At 59.2% G+C, this 15634-nt stretch overlaps 3 protein-coding genes across 7 annotated transcripts; 2 read left to right on the forward strand and 1 right to left on the reverse strand.

The window, feature by feature from the left end:
• Window positions 1–316: 316 nt before the first annotated feature.
• CORO1A (coronin 1A) lies at window positions 317–6358 on the forward strand. Of its 3 annotated transcripts, XM_025371458.1 has the most exons (12): window positions 616–931; window positions 1430–1547; window positions 2413–2611; window positions 3899–4021; window positions 4117–4246; window positions 4340–4524; window positions 4683–4802; window positions 5005–5109; window positions 5222–5367; window positions 5465–5522; window positions 5642–5857; window positions 6142–6358. In XM_025371458.1, exons 3-12 carry the CDS (start codon window positions 2414–2416, stop codon window positions 6244–6246), a joined length of 1386 nt encoding a protein of 461 aa, XP_025227243.1. In that variant the 5' UTR covers window positions 616–931; window positions 1430–1547; window position 2413; the 3' UTR covers window positions 6247–6358. The 3 variants fall into 3 exon arrangements, with proteins under 3 accessions (XP_025227241.1, XP_025227243.1, XP_025227242.1); XM_025371456.1 differs by lacking the exon at window positions 1430–1547 and having other exon boundaries at window positions 317–1167; XM_025371457.1 differs by lacking the exon at window positions 1430–1547.
• A 3775-nt stretch (window positions 6359–10133) lies between these two features.
• On the reverse strand, window positions 10134–11841 carry BOLA2B (bolA family member 2B). Of its 2 annotated transcripts, none has more exons than XM_025371464.1 (3): window positions 10747–11520; window positions 10573–10632; window positions 10134–10274 (listed from the first exon to the last, which is right to left on the reverse strand). In XM_025371464.1, the coding sequence occupies exons 1-3, from the start codon at window positions 11005–11007 to the stop codon at window positions 10224–10226; spliced, it is 372 nt and encodes a 123-aa protein (XP_025227249.1). In that variant the 5' UTR covers window positions 11008–11520; the 3' UTR covers window positions 10134–10223. The 2 variants fall into 2 exon arrangements, with proteins under 2 accessions (XP_025227249.1, XP_025227248.1); XM_025371463.1 differs by having other exon boundaries at window positions 10135–10274; window positions 10573–10670; window positions 10747–11841.
• On the forward strand, window positions 11057–14666 carry SLX1A (SLX1 homolog A, structure-specific endonuclease subunit). 2 transcript variants are annotated; one of them, XM_025371460.1, is made up of 6 exons: window positions 11057–11486; window positions 11977–12028; window positions 12123–12464; window positions 14080–14207; window positions 14376–14463; window positions 14543–14666. In XM_025371460.1, the coding sequence occupies exons 1-6, from the start codon at window positions 11299–11301 to the stop codon at window positions 14570–14572; spliced, it is 828 nt and encodes a 275-aa protein (XP_025227245.1). In that variant the 5' UTR covers window positions 11057–11298; the 3' UTR covers window positions 14573–14666. The 2 variants fall into 2 exon arrangements, with proteins under 2 accessions (XP_025227245.1, XP_025227246.1); XM_025371461.1 differs by lacking the exon at window positions 12123–12464.
• Window positions 14667–15634: the final 968 nt, after the last annotated feature.

The raw sequence follows: 15634 nt of genomic DNA on the forward strand, positions 1-15634 counted from the left end.
GGTCGCACTCATGACATAGTCTGACTCTAGAGCAGGCCTTTCCTGCCCGCTGTTGCTGTCTCCAGAAGCCTCTCTGAATCTAAGGGTGGGAACAACTCCTCCTTGCCCTCGAGCCTTCGCCAAAGCCGGGGCTTGGAGCGGCCGTGGGCTCCTCCTCCTTCCCCCAGGCTGGGCTCTTCACGGGCGGGAGCCTGCCTGGCTCGCCTGCCTCGCTCGACCCTGTAGCCCCTGGCACGAAGTAGGTGCCCGTGATGCCGAATTATTTCAGCAGGAGGGCAGGGGTGTTCCCGATGAAGACAGGAGACCAGGGAGGAGAAGCGACTCCCGGGGCCACCCATGTGTAGATCTCGGAGCCAGGCAAGAGCCAGGTCCCTTGGGTCCGGGAGCGCGCTCGGGGCTCCTCCTCGCCCGTGCCCCCCGCGCCCCCCGCGCTCCCCGCGCTCGCGTCTGCGGGGTCGGGAGGAGGGGGCGGCGTCGCCGGGCCGGGGCGGGCACTGAGGCCTGGCGGGCGGGCCTGGAGCGCTTTCGTGCCTGCCAGGGAAAGGCTGGAGAGGAGGCTAGGGGTGGACGCAGGGAGAAAAGAAGCAACGGGGTGTTTTTGCCTTTTGACATTTTAAAAAGAAGTGCAGATTCCCTTCCCGGAGCCGGGCTGGCAGCCTGCGCTATGGTTAGGAACCAACGTGGGGCGCGGGCTGGGGCAGGGGAGGGAGGCGGCCGCAGCGGGGGCCCGGGAGCGCAGGGCGGGCCTGGAAGAGCTCCGCCCCAAGGGGCGCGGCCACCCTGGAGGCGGGCGCACGGCTGCTTCTCATTCATTGTCTTGACAAGAGCATCCTCAGCGGGCGAGTCCCCGGCTCCTCCAGCTCCTTCCTCCTCTTCCTCCTCCTCCTCCACCTCCGGCTTTTGGGGGGTCACTGTCCTCTCTCTGCAGCAGGTGAGGCTGGGCCCAGGAGGCGCGGGTGGACCGGGGCGAGGGCCACCTGTGGGGCGGCGCGCGTGTGGGAGCCGCGGGTTGCGGGGGCGCGCGGCTGTCACCGCGACCCAGCCAGCGCCGGGGCCAGGGAGCGGGCGCAGCAGCCCGTGGGGGGACGCTGCCTGGAGTGGGGGCCGCCGGGGCCCCAGAGCGCTCTGCGGAGGCGAGGGCGAGGGACCACCGCGGCCAAGATGGAGGTGGGCGGCCGGGGGTCAGCACAGTGTCGAGGGCCTGACTCCCCCCGGAATTAAGTCTCGGAGAGGGTGGGGACGGGGACAGGGTGGGGTGAGTGGGGCAGCTGCCCTGGGCTTGGAGACAGGAAGGGGTTGAGAGCAAAACAAGAAAAGACCAAGTTCCCCTTTCCGTGGTTTCCGGGCCTGGTACCTGCGGCGGGGGAGGAGGCAGGGTGGGGCGATGGCTTCCTGTCCCCCACCTCTGGTCCGGGGCTCCTCTCTGCAGACCCTGGCTGCTCCTCAAGACTGGGGCTCTTCACGTACGCTCCTCACCGCTCCTTGGGCAGGCCGACCTAGCAGCCTCTTTGGGAGTCCTGGGGTGGCCGGGGGTGTTGAAGCCCCCAGTGAGTAGGCGAGGCTGAGGCTAGGGGCAGAGGCTCTGGGCACAGTACCCTCTGAGTGGCAGCACAGGCCCCTTCCCTGAGCAGGAGGGTGATGCGGTGGCACAAGGTCGTCCCTGGAGTTCCTTGCTCCCCACCAGACACTGGGGGAAACCATCCTAGCTGGACATCAGAGCAGTTGGAGTGGCTTCTCCCTTCCTGTGTGCAGTTCACATTGGGGTGGAGATGGCTCTTAAGGGCACCTGCTTTTCTGAGCGAAGGCAAGAGGCAGAGGTATGGGGAGGAGAAGATACTGGGACCTGAGCCAGAGACCTGCTGGGGAAGCCATCCTGCCGCCTCACTCCCCTCGGGCAGCCCCCACGCCACTTCCTCCTGTGTCCAGCCCCACACCGGCAGGGGAAGGAGGCCAGCCCCTGTCCCTGCCTTTAGGAAGCGCTGTGTGGGTGTGAGGGAGGTGGGCTCTGGACACTGTAACTAAGAGAGAACCCACCCTCAGAGCCATCTGGGCTGATGACGCCTGAGTCTGAACCATTAGGAAGGACGGGCTCTGCATCCATCAGCCAGTCAGTCAACAAACATGCAGTGGGGGCAACACCACGCCAGGCTCTGTTGCAGAGGCTGAGGGTACAGATTGAGAGTGTGACTCAGAGTGGCCTGGGGCCAGGGAGAAGGGGGCTTGCAGGTTAGATGGAAGGAGAGGCTGGGGAAGGCGAGCGGGCATAAGCCACAGAGGAAAGGATAGGGAGCCCCTGGAGATGATGCTGGGACCTCAAAAGCCAGACTGAGGGGTGTCCTGGGGGAGGTGGGGACCACTGGAAGATCAGAGTTGACCCGAAGGGAGAAATGCTCTTATCCTGTGTGCCCCTAGAATGAGCCGGCAGGTGGTCCGCTCCAGCAAGTTCCGCCACGTGTTTGGACAGCCGGCCAAGGCCGACCAGTGCTATGAAGATGTGCGCGTCTCACAGACCACCTGGGACAGTGGCTTCTGTGCTGTCAACCCTAAGTTTGTGGCCCTGATCTGTGAGGCCAGCGGGGGAGGGGCCTTCCTGGTGCTGCCCCTGGGCAAGGTGAGCCCCTGGGGCCCTGGGGGTAGCAGCTCCTCCACCCGACCCATGGCTCTGTGGAGGTCCTGATTAGGTGACTGTCACTAGGCCTTCCAGGGCCTGTGTTGCCATCTGGAAAACTGAGCTGGGCCCCATGAGCCTTACACTTCCTCTAGCTCCTCTGTGCTGTGGCTGTGTGGAAACTGATGCTCAGAAGGAGCCAATACAAGATGGGTCACACCAGTGACCAGGACTACAGACAGTCCTGCAGGCCCATGACCAGCCCTTCTGAGCCTCAGCCTGGGGCTGGAAACACAGAGAGGGCTGTGATGGGGTCTGGGGGCCCCCGACTGCAGACAGTCCTGCAGACCCATGACCAGCCCTCCCCAGCCTCAGCCTGGGGCTTTCTCCCCATGGAAACACAGAGAGGGTTGGGATGGGGTCTGGGGGCCCTGGCAGCATTCTCAGGGTTGGGAGGGACTCTGGCTCTGGGCCTGTCTTAGGACCTAGCAACTCTGGCCCCCAGCTCGCAGGCAGGGATGATGCAAGAGGCACTCTCCCCGACCCCAGCCCTGCCCTCCCCTGGAGCCTGCTGCCCTCTCCGCTGGCTATCTGCTGCCCCACACCCCCAGCACACTCCTGTGCTCTTTGAGGGGTAAGACAGGAAGGGGAGATGGGCCCCAAGTTGTTACCTTAAAAGGGCCGATGGAAGCAAAGAGAAGAGGAAGTGGTTGTCGGGCTGAGAGATGGGCCCGCACCCCGCACGGCTGTCACACAGGAAGCCCTGCTGAAGCAGCTGTCCCCGGAAGAAGCCATTTCCAAACCTCTGCTCCTGCCTGGGGCCAGTTATGACAGGCTCCCCGACCCCTCTCCTTTTGGGAGGACCCACGTCTGCAGCCCCACCTCTCACACTCACTCTCTGGGGAGCCGCCCCTACCCCCCCAGCCCTCATACACCTGTCCTGACTCCAGGGCCAGTTGTGCCCATGGAAGCCTCACTCGGGAAAGCTGGGGTGGGGGTGCCAACCCTAAGGGCAGAGACAGACTAAGACAGAGACGGGCAGGAACTCCACCAGGGTTTCGCACGGGCCCCATCCTCTGCTATGCGTGGCCAGCCCTCCTGGGGTTTGCCCATGCCATTTGGGGACTGGAACAAGAGAAGAAGAACCCCGCCCCCCACCCCAGGCCCTGGTCCAGCCCCCAGGGACCCCACAGCTTTCTTTCCTCTCTGGGCCTCTCTGAAGGAGGTGTGGGGAGGTTGGATTGGTGAGGGGCAAAAGCACCTCCATCCAAGGCCCTGCTGTGCCTTTAGACTGGACGTGTGGACAAGAATGCGCCCACGGTCTGTGGCCACACAGCCCCTGTGCTAGACATCGCCTGGTGCCCGCACAATGACAACGTCATTGCCAGTGGCTCCGAGGACTGCACAGTCATGGTGAGTGGTGGTGGGGACCCATGGGCTGGGAGAGGGGCTCTAGGATGGGATCTGACATTTGGAGTCCTGAAGGCTCACTGGCCCCTTCTCTGCAGGTATGGGAGATCCCGGATGGGGGCCTGGTGCTGCCCCTGCGGGAGCCTGTCGTCACCCTGGAGGGCCACACCAAGCGTGTGGGCATTGTGGCCTGGCACCCCACAGCCCAGAACGTGCTGCTCAGTGCAGGTGCTGCGGGAGGAGGGGCCTGGGGGTGGCTGGTGGCCTGCAGTGCACGAGGGCAGGAGGCTCATGGCTTCTGACACTGTGGGGAATGTGCAGGTTGTGACAACGTGATCATGGTGTGGGACGTGGGCACTGGGGCAGCCGTGCTGACGCTGGGCCCAGAGGTGCACCCAGACACGATCTACAGTGTGGACTGGAGCCGAGACGGAGGCCTCATTTGTACCTCCTGCCGCGACAAGCGCGTGCGCATCATTGAGCCCCGCAAATGCACCATCGTAGCTGTGAGTCGCCATCCACCCTGACCCTTGACCCTACAGACTTTATCCTTCTTATCCACCATCAACTAGGCTCTTGGATGCTGCCCTCCCTCGCCTCCACGTGGGACTGGCCCCGTAGGGTGTGTATGGGTGCCTGACTTACCACCTCCCTTTCCTTGCAGGAGAAGGACCGTCCCCATGAGGGGACCCGGCCCGTGCGTGCGGTGTTTGTGTCAGAGGGGAAGATCCTGACCACGGGCTTCAGCCGCATGAGTGAGCGGCAGGTGGCGCTGTGGGACACAGTGAGTGCCGGGGCAGGAAGCCGAGGGCCAGACTGGAAGTTTTGTCCCTGCTCTGCCACTTGCCTGGCAGGATGGCCATGGGCCTCAGTTTACCCAGGCATGAGATGGGTGTTCCCACTGGTTGGTCAGGAGGGCCCTCACAGGTCACTGCCCAGGGAAGAACACCAGGGCCTGGGATGTTACCTCTCACCTGTGTCTACAGAAACACCTGGAGGAGCCGCTGTCCCTGCAGGAGCTGGACACCAGCAGCGGTGTCCTGCTGCCCTTCTTTGACCCTGACACCAACATCGTCTACCTCTGTGGCAAGGTGGCCTCATCAGACGGGGTGGGGGTGGGAGGTGGGCAGGATGGGTCTGGAGAGGGCCAGAGCAGTGGGCATCCGCTGGTATTGACCCTCCCTCCGCACCCGCCACCTACAGGGTGACAGCTCGATCCGGTACTTTGAGATCACTTCTGAGGCCCCGTTCCTGCACTATCTCTCCATGTTCAGTTCCAAGGAGTCCCAGCGGGGCATGGGCTACATGCCCAAACGTGGCCTGGAGGTGAACAAGTGTGAGATTGCCAGGTGACTGACTCCCGACCCTGACTGCAGCATGCTCCTTGGGCAGTCCCAAGCCCGCCCAACCAGGCTGTGGGCCCTGCTTACCTTCCCCTTCCCACAGGTTCTACAAGCTGCACGAGCGGAGGTGTGAGCCCATTGCCATGACAGTGCCTCGAAAGGTGATGCTCCCCCGCCCCACCCCGGGCTTCGGGCTGCGCACTGCGCACCGACTTCGCGGTCTTGCAGGGGGGTGTCCTGGCATAAGCGCTTTCCTCACTACCCCTGGCCTTGCCCACAGTCGGACCTGTTCCAGGAGGACCTGTACCCACCCACCGCAGGGCCCGACCCTGCCCTCACGGCTGAGGAGTGGCTGGGGGGTCGGGATGCTGGGCCCCTCCTCATCTCCCTCAAGGATGGCTACGTACCCCCAAAGAGCCGGGAGCTGAGGGTCAACCGGGGCCTCGACACCGGGCGCAGGAGGGCAGCACCAGAGGCCAGTGGCACTCCCAGCTCGGTGAGAGGGCCAGGGAGCCAGGGAATCAAACTGGGAGGGTGGGGTGGGGCTGGCGTTTGGGGCAGCTCCAACTCACAACATTGGGAATCTTTGCGGGGCTGGGAGTGGGTAATCCTGAGGCCTCAGAACACAGGTTTCAGATTGATAGGCCTGCAGGTCTCTAGGCAGCAACCAGCTGAGTGACTAAAGGGCCCAAGGCCAGGGCTCTAGGGATGGGGCTCAGCAGATGCTGGGGTAAGGGGAGCCAGGGAGGAGCTGGGCCTAACGCAGCACCGGGTCCCCAGGATGCCGTGTCCCGGCTGGAGGAGGAGATGCGGAAGCTCCAGGCCACGGTGCAGGAGCTCCAGAAGCGCTTGGACAGGCTGGAGGAGACAGTCCAGGCCAAGTAGAGCCCCGCAGGGCCTTCAGCAGGGTCAGCCATTCACACCCATCCACTCACTCCCCATTCCCAGTCACATGGCAGATAAAAAAAACATAATAAAATGGCTTTATTTTCTGGTACCTCCCAGACTCTTGATGACTGGTTCCCTAGACATAGGGTTTGCTGAATGGACCAGCCATAGAGCTTCCCCTCTACCGCGCTGAGGGGACTGACCCATGGCAGGGGATGTGGGATGCCCCCTGACTTACTACATCACGGGAACAGGGCCTTCGTGGGTAGAAACCAGCCATGCTGATGCGGGCCAGGAGGCTGCTCTCCGTTTCCAAGCTCCTTCTCAGAGCTGACGCAGCTGAGCTATTTAAGGCCCTAGCTTAGGACCTCAATAATTCCCAAATTTACCGAAAATCTGCTTTTCCTAATCAACCAAAACATCAGGTTGCACGTGACTCTGCTGGTACTGTTGCTTGTGAGGAAAGGAACCAACCATCACTTACAGGGTGGGCATCTTTTAAACTGCAGGTCCGGCCGGGCGCGGTGGCTCAAGCCTGTAATCTCAGCACTTTGGGAGGCCGAGACGGGCGGATCATGAGGTCAGGAGATCGAGACCATCCTGGCTAACACAGTGAAACCCTGTCTCTACTAAAAAAAATACAAAAAAACTAGCTGGGCGAGGTGGCAGGCGCCTGTAGTCCCAGCTACTCGGGAGGCTGAGGCAGGAGAATGGCGTGAACCCAGGAGGTGGAGCTTGCAGTAAGCTGAGATCGCGCCACTGCACTCCAGCCTGGGCGGCAGAGCGAGACTCCGTCTCAAAAAAACAAACAAACAAAAAAAAAAACTGCAGGTCCAAAGATAAAAATAACAAGGGAGGCCGGGCATGGGGACTCACGTCTATAATCCCAGCACTCTGGGAGGCTGAGGCGGGAGGATCACTTGAGCTCAGGAGTTTGAGACCTGCCTGAGCAACATGGCGAGATACCGTCTCTACAAAAAATAAAATAAAAAATTAGCCAGGCATAGTGGTACGCACCTATAGTTCCAGCTACTCAGGAGGCTGAGGTGGGAGGATCCCTTGAGCCCAGGAGGTCGAGGCTGCAATGGGCCATCGCACCACTGCACTGCAGCCTGGGTGACAGAGCAAAACACTGTCTCTAAAAAATATAAATAGGCCAGATGTGGCAGCTCATGCCTGTAATCCCAGCACTTTAGGAAGCCGAGGCAGGTGAGGTCAGAAGTTCAAGACCAGCCTGGACAACTTGGTGAAACCCCGTCTGTACTAAAGATACAAAAATTAGCTGGGCATGATGGCAGGCACCTGTAATCTCAGCTACTCGGGAGGTTGAGGCAAGAGAATTGCTTGAACCTGAGGCGAAGGTTGCAGTGGGCCAAGATCATGCCATTGCACTCCAGCCTGGGGGACAAGAGTGAGACTTCATCTCAAAAAAAAAATAAATAAATAAATAAATAAATACATGTTTTTATATGTAAAACAAGGGAACTTTTTGTGAGGAAAAGACAGAACTAAAGCAACAGGCTGACCCTAGTTTACCAAAGAAACTGAGGCTGAGAGTAGGAACCCAGCGCACTAAAGGGTGGAGCCCAAGTCAGAGTCTAAGTCTCCCCACTTTTTTATTTAATTGTTTCTGAGATGGAGTTTCATTCTTGTAGCCCAAATGGAGTACAACGGCACAATCTCAGCTCACTACAACCTCTGCCTTCTGGGTTCAAGCCATTCTCATGCCTCAGTCTCCCAAGTGGCTGGGATTACAGGCGTAAGCCACCACGTCCGGCTAACTTTTGTGTTTTCAGTAGAGGTGGGGTCTCACCATGTTGGCCAGACTGGTCTCAAACTCCTGGCCTCAAGTGATCTGCCTGCCTCAGCCTCCCAAAGTGCTGGGATTACAGGTGTGAGCCGTAATTACAGCTGTGCCTGGCCCTATGTCTCCCCTTTTGAGTTCAGAGTCTTCCCGTGTAGTGAGCGCTTCTGCCTCTCTAGCCCTTCCTGTGGGTTCTGCCTAGGCCTGGCCTCTGTGAGGGACCTGGCCAGAACAGGTCCGTCATGCCTTGTGGGGAGTGGGCGTGGGAATAGGTTTTGATGCCCAACTTAGTGGGTGATCCTGAGATGGGAGGACACAGGGCTATCTGGGATGGGCGTCTTAGCCATAGTGGGGTTTGGTTCATATCAAGCAGGGACCACCCATGGCCTCATTTCCAGGCCCCACCTCTTCAGTATGCCATAGAAAACTACCTGGGCAGTAGAGGTGTGGGAAGAAAACAAAAGAAAGCTGGGCGTGGTGGTTCATGCCTGTAATTCCAACACTTTGGGAGGCCGAGGCAGGCGGATCACCTGAGGTTGGGAGTTCAAGACCAACCTGACCAACATGGAGAAACCCCATCTCTATTAAAAATACAAAATTAGACGGGCGTGGTGGTGCATACCTGTAATCCCAGCTACTTGGGAGGCTGAGGCAGGAGAATCGCTTGAACCCAGGAGGCGGAGGTTGTGGTGAGCCGAGATCATGCCATTGCACTCCAGCCTGGGCAACAAGAGCAAAACTCCGTCTCAAAAACAAACAAACAAACAAACAAAAACAAAAATTACCTGGGCGTGGTGGCGTGCGCCTGTAATCCCAGCTACTAGGGAGGCTGAGGTAGGAGAATCGCTTGAACCCAGGAGGCGGAAGTTGTAGTGAGCCAAGATTGTACCACTGCACTCCAGCCTGGGCAACAGAGCAAGACTCCATCTAAAAAAAACCCAAAAACAAACAAACAAAAAAACCGCAGGAGAACAGAGTGTGTGATGGCTGAAACTTGCAATTTCTCACTCTCAACAAGCCCTGGCCCCCACTGGGGCTCCCTCCCTAGGTCTCAGGGACCTCTGTTCAAAGTCCTAGCACAGGCACAGTGGCTCCCGCCTATAATCCCAGCACTTTGGGAGACCAAGGCAGGCAGATCACTTGAGGCCAGGAGTTTGAGACCGGCCTGGCCAACATGGTGAAACCTTGTCTCTACTAAAAGTACAAATATTAGCCGGGCATGGTGGCGCATGCTTGTAATCCCAGCTACTCAGGAGGCTGAAGCACAAGAATCTTTCCAACCTGGGAGGCAGAGGTTGCAATTAGCTGAGATAGTGCCACTGCACTCCAGCCTGGGCGACAGAGCAAGACCCTGTCTCAAACAAACAAAAAAACAAGGTCCTAGCAACCCTACTAACCTGTGGTGAAGACTGATACCAGGGCATTACCTGCCCCAATTTTCTGACTCAGGTCAGCCTTATATTCCTGCTCTAATCTCACCCCTACCCCCGTCCCACACCCACTATTCCAAAAACTTCCATGGTCCTCCAGGGGGCAGCTGTAGACAAACCAAGCCCAGGGCTATAGAGCCACTGGAACCTTCTCCAGCGGGTCTGAAAACATCAGCATTCCAGGTGTTGATGAACCCCTACTTGGGCACACTCCCTCTTGGGCCTGAGAAGGTCGGGGGAACGTGCAGGGAATATGTGGAATTCTATATGGTGCCTCTGATACTGCAGTGATGTCGGGGAGAGGGAGAGGTTTGTTCAACTGGTCAGGGCCCTGAAACCCGGATCACTTTCTCATCTCTGCATCTTGAAGGCTGGCAGAGAGCAGGAACCCTGAGCTCTCTGGGAGTTGGGTGGCTGGTGGCAGTACAGACTCCCAGACGTCTACACAGAGTTACAGAGAGAAGGCTTTCTCGGTAGACCCTGGAAGGGACTTTTACAGTAGAACTTTCATTTTACAAGCAGGGATAGAGGCCTAGATGGGGAGACGGACGTGTCCAAGGTAAAACAATGGACGGAGGCGGGGCAGGGAGAGGCCAGGTCCTAGACTCGGCCTCAGCACCCCTCCCACACACACACCGACACAGAAGCTGGTCCAGATTTATAATTTAATGGCTGTGTAGATCCCAGTCTCTCATTTCTGTCGCTCACGTGCCCACTGCTCTGGGGTCAGGGTTTTCTGTTCAAAGGCATGGATGTGCGGGAGCTCTTCTGCTAGGCACGCGTTTACCAGCCTGGGGCGAGAGATGGGGTTAGGAAAAGGCAGGCGAGGATTGCACACCCCGAGACTAGGGTGACCCAAGAGACTGTGGGTGTCTCCAAGGTTGTAGTCCCCGGGCCGTGGGAACATGTACGTGGGGAGAGGGTCTACATCGAAATACTCGAAGCAGGGGTCACGAAGGCGGGATCCTCAAGGTCCCTGAGCCACGCCGCGGGGGAGTGCGGGAGTTAGGTTGCAGGGGTAGGGGGAGTGGCTGGGGTTGTGGTGCAGGAGCTGAGACTGCGCTGGGCAAGGTGCTCCCAGGGCCTCACCTGTGTCTCTGAAGCAGCGGTTTCCCCTCGAACTTGGCCGACACCACCAGGACTCGGAAGCTACAGGCGCAACGGTTGAGGGTCGTGTCCTCCACCTCCTACCGAGCGGAAGAATATGAATGGTGCCGAACCCGCCTCCCGAGCTCTTTTCTCCCGTCCGGCTGCTCAACTCACCACATGCTCCGCCTCCAGGTCCCGCTGCAGCTTCTCCCGGAGGTATTCGGCGCTGAGTTCCATGGCGGTAGTCCAGCTGGGACGGCAGCCCAGCGGGGACACAACCCCTGTTCCGACGCCGGCCACGCTGCCTTGCAGCCTTACAGGAGCCACTTCCGCTGGGAAACTCACTTCCGCCCTTACTAAGGCGTACGTCAACGCAGTACTTCCGCCCTCAAGCAGCCGGGCTTTCCAACGGTCCGGGCTTTTCGCTCTTGCCATCTGTCAGCCAATCAGAGTCTGAGGAAGGTGGGACTCGGGCGGAGCCAATGCTGAATGGTAGGCGCTCGCTGACTGGACAGCAGTCTGGCTTCCGCGGTCGGACTTCTACCCCCGCCTCCAGACAGGAGAGGGGCACGTACCCGCGCTACGGCGGCATCCAGGCTGCCTCCGGATAGTCCCCGAGAGCTTGTTCCGAAGCAAGCACCCTGCAGCCCTAGCGATCCAGCCCTCCCCTGGACCCTAGGTGACGGCAATCAACCCCCTGCTGCGGTTCCCGAACCATAAGGCCCGATGGGTCCCGCGGGGGTCACGGCGAGGCCAGGGCGCTTCTTTGGCGTCTACCTGCTCTACTGCCTGAACCCCCGGTACCGGGGCCGCGTCTACGTGGGGTTCACTGTCAACCCTGCTCGTCGGGTCCAGCAGCACAATGGGGGCCGCAAAAAAGGCGGGGCCTGGCGGACCAGCGGGCGAGGGCCTTGGTGAGACAGGGAGGGCTTCTGTGCCGGGAGGAAGGCTTCCCGGACGAGGGGGACCCCGCGGGGCACAGGCCTGATGAGAAAGATCGGCCAGGACTGTGACATGGGCCGGGCGTCCGGGGCGGGGACTGGGCCTGTCGCAGGGGAGGAGCGTGACGGGGAGGCGGTGCCCGGGGCATCTACGCGGCGGAACTCAGGGAAGGAGCTAGCTGGGGCGGAGGCGGTGATCCAGGCTGGGTTCCAGCGTAGGGGTCTCGGTGGGCACGCTGGGGTCGGGTGGAGCGCGGAGGGAGAGGGGGGGGGGGACAGGTGAGTACTTGGGCTGGAGGCAGGGCCTGAGGTGGTCAGGTGCAGGGGGCGTGCCTTCAGGCCGGGGCGGGGCTTGGAGCTCGGCTGAAGCCGGGAATGAGGACCCTGCTCTTGGGTGGGATTGGAGGGGACCCGCGGCTAAGGCTCTGGGCTGCGACAGGGACACCCCCTTCCTCCTCCCCAGGGAGATGGTGCTCGTCGTGCACGGCTTCCCGTCTGCCGTGGCTGCCCTTCGGGTAAGGAAGGAGACCGGGCGGCAGCGGCCGGGCGAGGGTTTGGGGTCCGCCCCTTGCTCCGAGCCGCCCTGACGCCCCTGTACCCCGCCCGCAGTTTGAGTGGGCCTGGCAACATCCTCACGCCTCGCGCCGCCTGGCGCACGTGGGGCCTCGCCTGCGCGGAGAGACGGCCTTCACGTTCCACCTGCGCGTGCTGGCGCACATGCTACGCGCACCGCCCTGGGCGCGCCTCCCGCTCACGTTGCGCTGGCTGCGCCCCGACCTCCGCCAGGACCTCTGCCTGCCGCCGCCGCCGCACGTGCCCCTAGCCTTCGGGCCTCCACCGCCCCAGGCCCCGGCCCCAAGGCGCCGCGCAGGTCCCTTTGATGACGCTGAGCCTGAGCCAGACCAGGGGGATCCAGGGGCTTGCTGCTCCCTGTGCGCCCAGACCATCCAGGTGAGGTCCCCGCCAGGCACGGGCGGCTCTAGGGTCCAGACGACTTCGGATCCAGCTCTTTCTTGAGGGAAACCCACTGACACTCTTTGGCCACCCTATCCCCATCTCTAAGATGCAGATGCTATAGTACTTACGGCCATTCCTGAGCAAAGCAGGACCTGCTCAGGGCCTTCACCATTTCCCCTTTGATGAAAAGATTCTTCCCTAGGCCATCTGTCTTGATAACCTACCACCTTCTCAGTGAGGTCTTCTCTGGTTCCCGATTTATAATCGCAGCTCTGAGTAGTCGGGCATGGTGGCAAGCAGGAGACTAATCCCAGCTACTGGGAAGGCTGTGGTGGGAGGACTGCTTAAGCCCAGGAGTTCAAGGCTGCAGTAAGCTACGATCGCTCCGCTGCACTCCAGTGTGGTCGACAGGGCATCACCCTGTCTATCTCTCTCTTTTTTTTAGAGGGAGTCTTGCTCTGTTGCCCAGGCTGGAGTGCAGTGATCTCAGCTCACTGGAACCTCCGCCTCCCAGGTTCAAGCGATTCTCCTGTCTCAACCTCCCAAGTGTGCCACCACACCTGCCCAATTTTTGTGTTTTTAGTAGAGATGGGGTTTCACCATGTTGGCCAGGCTGGTCTCAAACTCCTGACCTCAAGTGATCTGCCTGCCTCAGCCTCCCAGAGTGCTGGGATTATAGGCGTGAGCCATCATGCCTGGACATGACCCTGTCTCTAAAACAATGTAATGAATTGCAGCTCATTCTTGTGCACTTTTCTGCTACCCCCTTTCCCTTAACACTTAATATTGTCTGGCATGCTACGTGTTTTCTTGATCTCATTAGTCACTCCCACCCCAACTGCCATACTGCACTCTCGGAGGGCAGCACTTACCACTGCTGTGGAACAAAGTTCTGCATAGAGCCGATGGCCCAGAAATTTTCTTTTCCTTTTTCTTTTTTTTTGGGACGGAATCTCACTCTGTTTCTCAGGCTGGAATGTAATGGTGCGATCTTGGCTCACCGCAACCTCTGCCTCCCGGTTTCAAGCAATTCTCCTGCCTCAGCCTCTGGAGTAGCTGGGATTACAGGCACCTGCCACCGCGCCTGGCTAATTTTTGTATTTTTAGTAGAGACGGGGTTTCAACCATGTTGGCCAGGCTGGTCTCAAACTCCTGACCTCAGGTGATCCTGCCCACCTAAGCCTCCCAAAATGCTGGTATTACAGGCATGAGCCACTGTGCCCGGCCTAAATATTTAATAAAATAATGGATGATGGGTGCCTTCTACTGAGTTCCTGGTAATTGCCAGTGAGTGGAGGACTTGCCCTGTGGAGATTCAGTGACCTGCCGGGGGTTGTCGAGCTGTGAGGAAATTCAGTCCTGGCTGCAGTGGTGAGGCTGTGACTTAATCAGTCACTGCTGATGTTCACAGGGCATTCACCAGCTTAGTCCCAGGGGCAAGGATTTTAACTCTGCACCTCAGTTTCTTCATTCGTAAGATGCAAATAAGAGTCACTGCTGCCTCACGGAATGCAGCTGTGTGATGCCCGAAACAGTGTCTGCTGCACAGGGGGCTTGCTGCCAGCTCCCTCTCCCTCCTTGTCTCTTACCTGCCTGCTGCCTGGGACAGGATGAAGAGGGGCCTTTGTGTTGCCCCAACCCTGGCTGCTGGCTAAGGGCCCACGTGATCTGCCTGGCAGAGGAGTTCCTTCGGGAAGAACCAGGGCAGCTTCTGCCCCTAGAGGGCCAATGCCCTAGGTGAGTGCAGTCCCCCAGCCCCAGCCTGGTCCAGCTCTGGGAAGAGGGTGCCCAGTTGTGCAATCCAGGCCCAGGCAGCTGAGTCCTCATCTCAGCATCCAGGGCCGATACTGGAGGGGGCTTGTGGCATCTGACTCTGTATCTCCTACCTGCCCCTCTCCTTGGTAGCTGTGAGAAGTCACTGCTTTGGGGAGACCTGATCTGGCTGTGCCAGATGGACACTGAGAAAGAAGTAGAAGACTCAGAATTAGAAGAGGTGAGTGGGCTTTGGTGGTGGGCTCCCTACCCTGCTGTCTGCCCTGGTCTGCCTGTGACCAACTTTCTTGCCTCTGCAGGCACACTGGACAGACCTGCTGGAGACCTGATCCTCAGTGTCCCTACCCACCTCCTACCTCTTTTCTGTGCCACCTGCCGCGGGTCCGGTGGGTTTTTACTTGAGTACAATAAAGTCTGAGTCAAGGGTGCCTTATGGTGGATGCCAAGGGTGGGGGTGGAGCTAGCAGCCCAAGGTCCTGCCAGTCACGGGGCTTCCTCAGGGGCACAGAGGAGGCAGGAGGGGCCCCTGGCACTAGCATGTGAACAGCTTCTACTCTGCCTGGAAACCCCATGCCTCAGCTTTCCCCAACTTGCTTCTGAGCTCATGCAATTCTTGAAAGCCTGGGAGACTTACCTTGGAATTGAATGCAAATAGGACAAAGACCACGGAGGATGGGGGGATGCCCTCCTTCCACGGGGCCCTGTGGCTTCCAGTTTCTTGTCTGTGGAGCCTCTAATCTCTTGTCTGTGGAGCCTCCTTCAAACCCAGGGAAAGAAAAGCACTTGCCAGGGTTGTTGTTCTTCTAGGATCTTCTATTGATGCTCTGTGAGGTTGCCCGGGAGCCATGAAGCTGGGGTTGGCTCCCAGGGCGATGGGACTCCAGTGTCCTTGTCCTTTCTTGTTCTTCCTTTTTTTTTTTGTCACCCAGGCTGGAGCACAATGGCGCAGTCTTGGCTCACTGCAACCTCCGCCTACCGGGTTCAAGCAATTCTCCTGCCTCAGGCTCCCAAGTAGCTGGGACTACAGTAATGTGCCACCACGCCTGGCTAATTTTTGTATTTTTAGTAGAGACGGGGATTCACTGTGTTGGCCAGGCTGGTCTGGAACTCCTGACCTCATAATCTGCCCTCCTCGTCCTCCCAGAGTGCTGGGATTACAGGCATGAATCACTACACCTGGTCTTTTTTTTTTTTTTTTTTTTTGAGACAGAGTCTCACTCTGTTGCCCAGGCTGGAGTGCAGTGGCATGATCTTGGCTCACCGAAACCTCCGCCTCCTGGGTTCAAGTGATTCTCTTGCCTCAGCCTCCCAAGTAGCTAGGATTACAGGTGCCTGCCATCATGCCCAGCTAATTTTTGTATTTTTAGTAGAGACAGGGTTTTACCATGTTG

The sequence above is a fragment of the Theropithecus gelada genome, chromosome 20 (genome assembly GCF_003255815.1).
Source record: "Theropithecus gelada isolate Dixy chromosome 20, Tgel_1.0, whole genome shotgun sequence".
Lineage (NCBI taxonomy): Eukaryota > Metazoa > Chordata > Mammalia > Primates > Cercopithecidae > Theropithecus > Theropithecus gelada.

Coding starts and splice junctions, on each gene's coding strand:
- CORO1A (XM_025371456.1), top strand. CDS start 665: ATGGTTAGGAACCAACGTGGGGCGCGGGCTGGGGCAGGGGAGGGAGGC. Junction 1,168..2,412: donor CCACCGCGGCCAAGATGGAG/GTGGGCGGCCGG, acceptor GTGTGCCCCTAG/AATGAGCCGGCAGGTGGTCC. Junction 5,110..5,221: donor TCGTCTACCTCTGTGGCAAG/GTGGCCTCATCA, acceptor CGCCACCTACAG/GGTGACAGCTCGATCCGGTA.
- BOLA2B (XM_025371463.1), bottom strand. CDS start 11,007: ATGGCAAGAGCGAAAAGCCCGGACCGTTGGAAAGCCCGGCTGCTTGAG. Junction 10,671..10,746: donor ACCTGGAGGCGGAGCATGTG/GTGAGTTGAGCA, acceptor TCCGCTCGGTAG/GAGGTGGAGGACACGACCCT. Junction 10,275..10,572: donor CCGCTGCTTCAGAGACACAG/GTGAGGCCCTGG, acceptor CTCTCGCCCCAG/GCTGGTAAACGCGTGCCTAG.
- SLX1A (XM_025371460.1), top strand. CDS start 11,299: ATGGGTCCCGCGGGGGTCACGGCGAGGCCAGGGCGCTTCTTTGGCGTC. Junction 11,487..11,976: donor ACCAGCGGGCGAGGGCCTTG/GTGAGACAGGGA, acceptor CCTCCTCCCCAG/GGAGATGGTGCTCGTCGTGC. Junction 14,208..14,375: donor CTAGAGGGCCAATGCCCTAG/GTGAGTGCAGTC, acceptor TCTCCTTGGTAG/CTGTGAGAAGTCACTGCTTT.